The sequence below is a fragment of the Prorops nasuta genome, unplaced genomic scaffold (genome assembly GCF_024137725.1).
Source record: "Prorops nasuta isolate Cenicafe-Biocafe unplaced genomic scaffold, Cenicafe_Pnas_1.2 PNAS00013, whole genome shotgun sequence".
Lineage (NCBI taxonomy): Eukaryota > Metazoa > Arthropoda > Insecta > Hymenoptera > Bethylidae > Prorops > Prorops nasuta.
Window position 1 is genome coordinate 4,584,989 of NW_027116810.1, and position 6,767 is coordinate 4,591,755.

Below are 6,767 nucleotides of genomic sequence, written 5' to 3' on the forward strand. Positions count from 1 at the left end.
CTATTCAATATCCTTATTTGAAATTCTAGATAACTCATCTGCACTAGAATTTTCCTTAGAAGGAATATAAGATGCAAACAACCATGCTTCATTTTCCTCCGCCCACTGACAAATAACATGATCTAAATTATTCAATTTTTCAAATCTAACACATCCAGCCTTATTTATATAGGCAATTGCCGTAGTGTTATCCACTCATAATAATATATTTTTCTTCCTTAATATTGGTGAAAATGTTACCAAAGCTTTATAGATAGCTAAAAGCTCTAAAAATTTTATATGATTCAATAAATCCTCACCGGACCAAAAACCATGAATACGTTCTCCATCACAGACTGCCCCTCAACCTGAAGAGAATGCATCCGTGAAGATAACACAATCAAAAGAATCCCTGATTGTTGAATGTTTTGCTAAACTTATATTACTCTCCCACCATCTTAACTCTTCTTTTGCTTGTGGTGATATGATCATTAATGTGTCATAATCTTCTTCATTCTTCATCAACTCTTTATATTTTAGATTTTCCAAATTTCTAATATGCATCCAAGCATATTTTATAGCTTGGCTAGCTGCTACAATAGTCCTATTACATGAGAAAACTCCCTTATACGACACTTGTTTCCTTTTACTAGCTCTTTTGCTGAATTCTTAATGATTTCTTTTTTCTTCACTGGTAACTCTAAAGTCATGAAAACTGAATCTAAAATAAATCCTAAATATTTTCCTTTTTTCGATGGAACCAATACACTTTTCTCATAATTAATTATGAAGCCTAAAGATTCTAACAAATTTTTCGTACTCTCTACATTTTTTCTACAAGTAATTTCATCCCTTCCTATACGTAATATGTCGTCAAGATAAATCACAGATAATAATCCTTGACCTCTTAAATGACAAACCACAGGCCTCATAAACTTTGTAAATACTAACGGTGCAGTGCATAGCCCAAAGGGCATAGAAGTAAACTCATAAATTGTATTTTCAAATTTGAATCTTAAAAATTTTCTAGATTTTTTAAGTATAGGAACTAAAAAGTAAGCATCCTCTAAATCTAACGATGCCATAAAAAAATTTTTCCTAACCAGTCTAATTGCTGTTCGAATGTCCTCCATTTTAAAGTGGGTTGCACTTATGTACATATTCAACTTTTTTAGGTTCAGAATAAATCTCATTCCTCCACTAGCTTTCGGAATTAAGAAATAACTTGATAAAAATTGACCTTTCTGAGCTTTACAGCGTGCTATTGCTCCTTTATCTAATAAGGACCTTATAGCTAACCTATAATCCATTATTTCTTGATTTGATCTCAAAGGTTCTACGAAATCCTCATTACCACTGATTTGACAATTAAAAATAATTTCATAGCCGCTAATACAACTTAATACAAATTTGTCCTTTGTAATGGACTTCCAAACTTCATAAAAGTATTTTAGACGACCTGCTCTTGTACTCACATCTATGTTTTCTTGAATTGTTCCTTCTGATACGATTGATCCGCCTTGGGATTCTTCGCCTGAGATCTCCTCAACTGAGAATGAGTTTTGTGGACATGATTCCTTGACTTCCAGCCCGTCTGATTGCTTCTGTATTTTCCTACAGACGGGCTCCTGAAGTTTAAACTCTGACCTGAGTCTTGTAAAGGTTTCTTAAAACTTGACTGACTCTTCATATGTCGGGCCAGTTTCTCTATAGATTTAACTTTCTTAACGTTGTCTGATAAATTAGGTTCGAATAACCAGTTCCCCGATTTATTCTCCAAAAACCGGGCTTTTATATTTTTATTTAGTCCAGGCGTAATAAAAGATTTTCTTGCTTTAGTTAATTCGAACTGCAGGTTTGTCAAAAGTTTTCCAGCATCGCTTAATCTTTCTAACAATAATAATTTATCTAATTGCTCATCAAATTTAAGTAACGAAGTAATTGCTGTACCCAATGAAACCAAGACTGAGCCCAAGGAATTTTGTTGATCCTTAAAGTAATTATCACGTTTCACTCTTGCTTCACCTAATATAGATGAAATTTCCCTATTTAGTTTAGAAACCTGAAATAGAACGAGTCTTTCATATTTTTTAAGCAGTTCAAATTTTTCCTGCTTAGGTAACCCTGACTCTAACCAGAAATTCCATCTTTTCTGTAAAGAAGGATGAAATTTTGCTTCAATTCTTTTACTCTTTAAGGGATCTTCTCCCAAAAGTTTTAAAATATCCTCATACAAACAGTCAAAATCTGACACTTCTGGTTCACTTAAAGGAATAGGAGATTCCAAAATCAACGGCTCTTCATTTTCTTGATTTTCTAATATATTTTCATGGTCAATAATATAAATTGGATCTAAAATAAAAAACATAAAAAAACTTTCAAGTTTTAAGTACTTCACACAATAAATCATGCCTGAATGGCCACCTGTCCTTAGACGATAGCCCATGTCTGTACTTGTCAGGGCACTTGTCCCAGCACGACAGCTAATTTCTCTGTTATTGTGCAGGGTATTCAACCCTGCACAACAGCAATTTTTTAATAAATTTACCTAAATTCTCCTCTGCAGTAGCAAGATCAGACGAATCCTCCTCTTCCATTATCATGCTTTCCTGTACCTTTCTAGATACTGTAGAAGTATCTTCCATGTCAGGTCTTTCTAATTTCTTTAATTTTCTTTTTATTTCAAAATATTCCTCTATTAATCTCGTCTCTTCTTCTAAATCTGATTTTGTCCTTTTCTTCCACATTTCATTGATAAAAATACCTACTTCACAAAAGCGACCATTCACCTTAGCGCAACAAAATGAAAGTGAAGAACATGACCCAACATGGAGGACCTGGTGAGGTGGATAGGTCACCATAGATGTGTGTTGGTAGGCTTTGTGCACCTAGAGGGCCTTTTTTCCATCTTAGTGTACTCTAAAATGTTGCGACATCTAGCGGGACAAAGTGATACTACGTTGTAATCTAGAAGTACGAGGCTTGAAATGTAAGTGATATCTACTCGACCGCGCCAAGTACAAAAATTTTGACTTACGTCTGGTAGATTCTACCAAACAAGTCTAGTTACATGTGATTAACGTACACACATGAGGGAAATGAAAAAATGATGGAATATAAATACATATTTATTTGAAGTATAATGTATATGTATACTGTATTATGAAGTATCTTTTATTATACAGGGTGTCCGACGAACGATGGCCTTGCCAATACCATCGGATAGGGGACAAAAATCTAAGTAAAAAAGTTGTAAAAACTTTCTTCCTAGTACCCTTGGTTAAAAAGTTATTTGCAATTAAAGATTATCGATTAAAGTAGCCTTTCTTAAAGAGGAAGATTATTTTGGTCGCATTTTAAGGCCAAAAATGCTAAGAGATTCTGTGAATTAGAATACTAAGAAAAACACAATGCCAAACATCTACTTGAACTTATTGGAGTGGTTGAAGGCCGATCGGCAGTTTTGAGTGCGAGCGCCATAAAAACAATCAAAACATAAACACACCATTACAATAGTCTCAAGTGGATGTTTGGCTTTGTTTTTTTCTTAGTATTTTAATTCACAGAATCTCTTAGCATTTCTGGTCTAACAATGCGATCAAAACAATCTTCCTTTTTAAGAAAGGCTATACTTTAATCGATAATCTTTAATTGCAAATAACTTTTTAACCAAAGGTGTTACGAAAAAAGTTTTTACAACTTTTTTACTTAGATTGTTGTCCCCTATCCGATGATATTGGCATGACCATCATTCGTGGGACACCCTGTAGATTAATTTGAAATTTGCAATAGATTTTATTTTGCTATATTGTTAAATAAATAACGCTAAAAAATAACTGATATGCTTATATTGTTTTCTTTTTGCCTCTTTGACAATATTTAAATTTTCAATAATTATATTAAGGAATGATTTGATTATTTCAAAGTAATGAAAATATGGTAATTAACTTATATGATAAGAAAAAAATATAAAAAGGATTGTAGCATTTTCTAACTAATATTTTATTTATTTATATACAGGGTCTTTTCCTAACAGCGGAGCATAGGAGATTCGTGTTAGTTGACTATAGCACTCGGAATGATGGAATCTGAGAGCGCTGATTGGTCAATATTGCGTAGTACCAACATATAATAGGCCGTTACCAATAGTTGGATACGAAAAATGAGATTCATCCGCCATTTTGGTGTGGAGAAATGTTTACATGCTAATCGTAGCAGAAAGAGGTGTAAAATGGAAAAATGTCAAATGTTGTCGTTACTAAAGTAAAAATTGAATACTTTGAAGGAAAATGAAGAATATTCATACTTTCCATTCATTTTTTTCAATTTTTACTTTAGTAACCTTACCATTTGACATTTCTCCATTTTACACCTCTTTCTGCTAGGATTAGCATGTAAACATTTCTCCACACCAATATGGCGGATGAATCTCATTTTTTGTACCCAACTATTGGTAACGACTTATTATCTGTTGGTACTACGTAATATTGACCAATCAGCGCTCTCAGATTCCATCATTCCGAGTGCTATAGTCAACTAACACGAATCTCCTATGCTCCGCTGTTAGGAAAAGACCCTGTATGAATATTACAATAATTTTAGTATAAATAATTAATATTACAAACTAATTTTTTCATTTCGCTTGTTTAATAAATGAAATCCTAGTTTATAATTATAAACAATATTTAGGTGCTATAAAGAGTTTCGTTTCTCTTGAAAAGAAATCAAGGATGTACATCGGATATCGAAATTACTTGTTTAACTATTTTAACATTTGATAATTCACATTTATAAGCATAAACATGGTTATCAAAATAAATTGTTATAAAAAACTGCAAAAGTAAAAATATTTCATTATTTTTTATAAAGATTCTAATGATTTTTGCGAAAGTTGGCAAATCATTATCATTTCCTATTTCAGTGACAACAATCATGTTAATTTTATACTCCTTTTTTTGGAATTTCACTTGATTATTTTCAAAAATTAATTCATCTGCTATAGCATTAGAAAAATATATTTTTTTATCGTATTCATTAAGTATTTGCGAATCATCGTACGTTCCAATAAAATCAAGATGTCCAGAAACTCTTAGAAAAGCCATACGCAATTGACTTCTAATACTAACAGTTTTTAACAGATTTTTCTTGCAAGTTGTTGATACAGCAGTTTGCTTAATATCCCTATGTTTACTCTCTAACGCATTTTACCAAAAGTGTACAATGACCGGCAGAAATGGCGTCCCTTGATGCGTTTAGGAACCGCATTTTAGGATCCTTCACTGTATACTCTATTCTGCTAGGCGGAGATAGGGGAATGGAACGCGATAACTATAGTAGTTAGTTTATCTCGCTCTAAATGCGTGAGTGCGAGAGAGAGAGCTTTATACGGCATAGCAGGGCAAGCCAGGCGTCCCGAGGCTTATTTCTATCTGTGCCATTGCCTATGGCTATCTCTCTCGCTCGGTAAGAATCATTCGTCCGTCCTTGTTTAGGTCAGTTCTACGCCAATGGATACTCTCTAAAGAAGATTTTCTCAGGCGACACCATTGAAGACTGCGATTACAGCGGGGATTTTAAAATACTGTGCACCTGTCACTGTCAAACGTCAGAATGAAAGATTATTGTCGCTTACAGCGTTTGGTGCAATTAACATTATAAGTCTGGATTATTATGTGATATTCTGTAATGCACATATATATATACATATGTTAATTTACTTTTAATTTTTTAAACCAATAAGTTATTGACATTATAGAAGAAACTCATTTAAATATAAGAATATACTGGTTTCCACTTATGTAACTTTTCTTGTAAATATAACATAATTTTAATTAATAAAATTCACTCGTTTATTAATCAGACTAAGAGTTATTTCTTTTAAATTTTAACATGCATAGAATAATATCCTAAACGCGCACACTTAACTAATTATTATTAGAGAAATATTTTTATAATCGTTACACATTGATAATAATATATCTCAATATCCTTCAGTTTAAAATATCATTTACATTAAAGAAATCTTGATCAATGGTCATGAAGAGTTCGTGGCTCACTGGCTAGGTCGCTTGCCTCGAAGATTAGTTAGAGCGCTTTTGTCGGTGGTTCGGATCCCGCGGGAGATATTTTTTTTTTTCGTTTTAAAAGCATTACTATCTTTTCTTTTTGTTAATTATTTGGAAGCATTGCTACTGCTTCCAAACATATTTTGAAAAGTTTATTTTGCCCTGAAAAGGGCAGTTAGTCAGACACGGCTTCTATAATGCCAATAACTTATTGGTTTAAAAAATTAAAAGTAAATTAACATATGTATATATATATGTGCATTACAGAATATCACATAATAATCCAGACTTATAATGTTAATTGCACCAAACGCTGTAAGCGACAATAATCTTTCATACTGACGTTTGACAGTGACAGGTGCACAGTATTTTAAAATCCCCGCTGTAATCGCAGTCTTCAATGGTGTCGCCTGAGAAAATCTTCTTCAGAGAGTATCCATTGGCGTAGAACTGACCTAAACAAGGACGGACGAATGATTCTTACTGAGCGAGAGAGATAGCCATAGGCAATGGCACAGATAGAAATAAGCCTCGGGACGCCTGGCTTGCCCTGCTATGCCGTATAAAGCTCTCTCTCTCGCACTCACGCATTTAGAGCGAGATAAACTAACTACTATAGTTATCGCGTTCCATTCCCCTATCTCCGCCTAGCAGAATAGAGTATACAGTGAAGGATCCTAAAATGCGGTTCCTAAACGCATCAAGGGACGCCATTTCTGCCGG

At 33.4% G+C, this 6,767-nt stretch overlaps 1 protein-coding gene across 1 annotated transcript; it reads right to left on the bottom strand.

Moving 5' to 3' along the window:
- LOC136778109 (uncharacterized) lies at positions 1 to 2,726 on the bottom strand. Its single transcript, XM_066734718.1, has 7 exons — positions 2,528 to 2,726; positions 2,392 to 2,496; positions 1,570 to 2,331; positions 614 to 1,528; positions 426 to 572; positions 241 to 335; positions 1 to 105 (listed from the first exon to the last, which is right to left on the bottom strand). Exons 1-7 carry the CDS (start codon positions 2,724 to 2,726, stop codon positions 1 to 3), a joined length of 2,328 nt encoding a protein of 775 aa, XP_066590815.1.
- Between the last annotated feature and the right edge of the window lie 4,041 nt (positions 2,727 to 6,767).

Bases quoted from the DNA above. Each gene is read 5' to 3' on its own strand.
- LOC136778109 (XM_066734718.1), bottom strand. From the start codon at position 2,726: ATGTGGAAGAAAAGGACAAAATCAGATTTAGAAGAAGAGACGAGATTA. The intron at 2,332-2,391 runs GCATGATTTATT...TTTTTATTTTAG, and splicing joins AAGGACAGGTGGCCATTCAG to ATCCAATTTATATTATTGAC. The intron at 573-613 runs GTCGTATAAGGG...GGACTATTGTAG, and splicing joins GCTAGTAAAAGGAAACAAGT to CAGCTAGCCAAGCTATAAAA.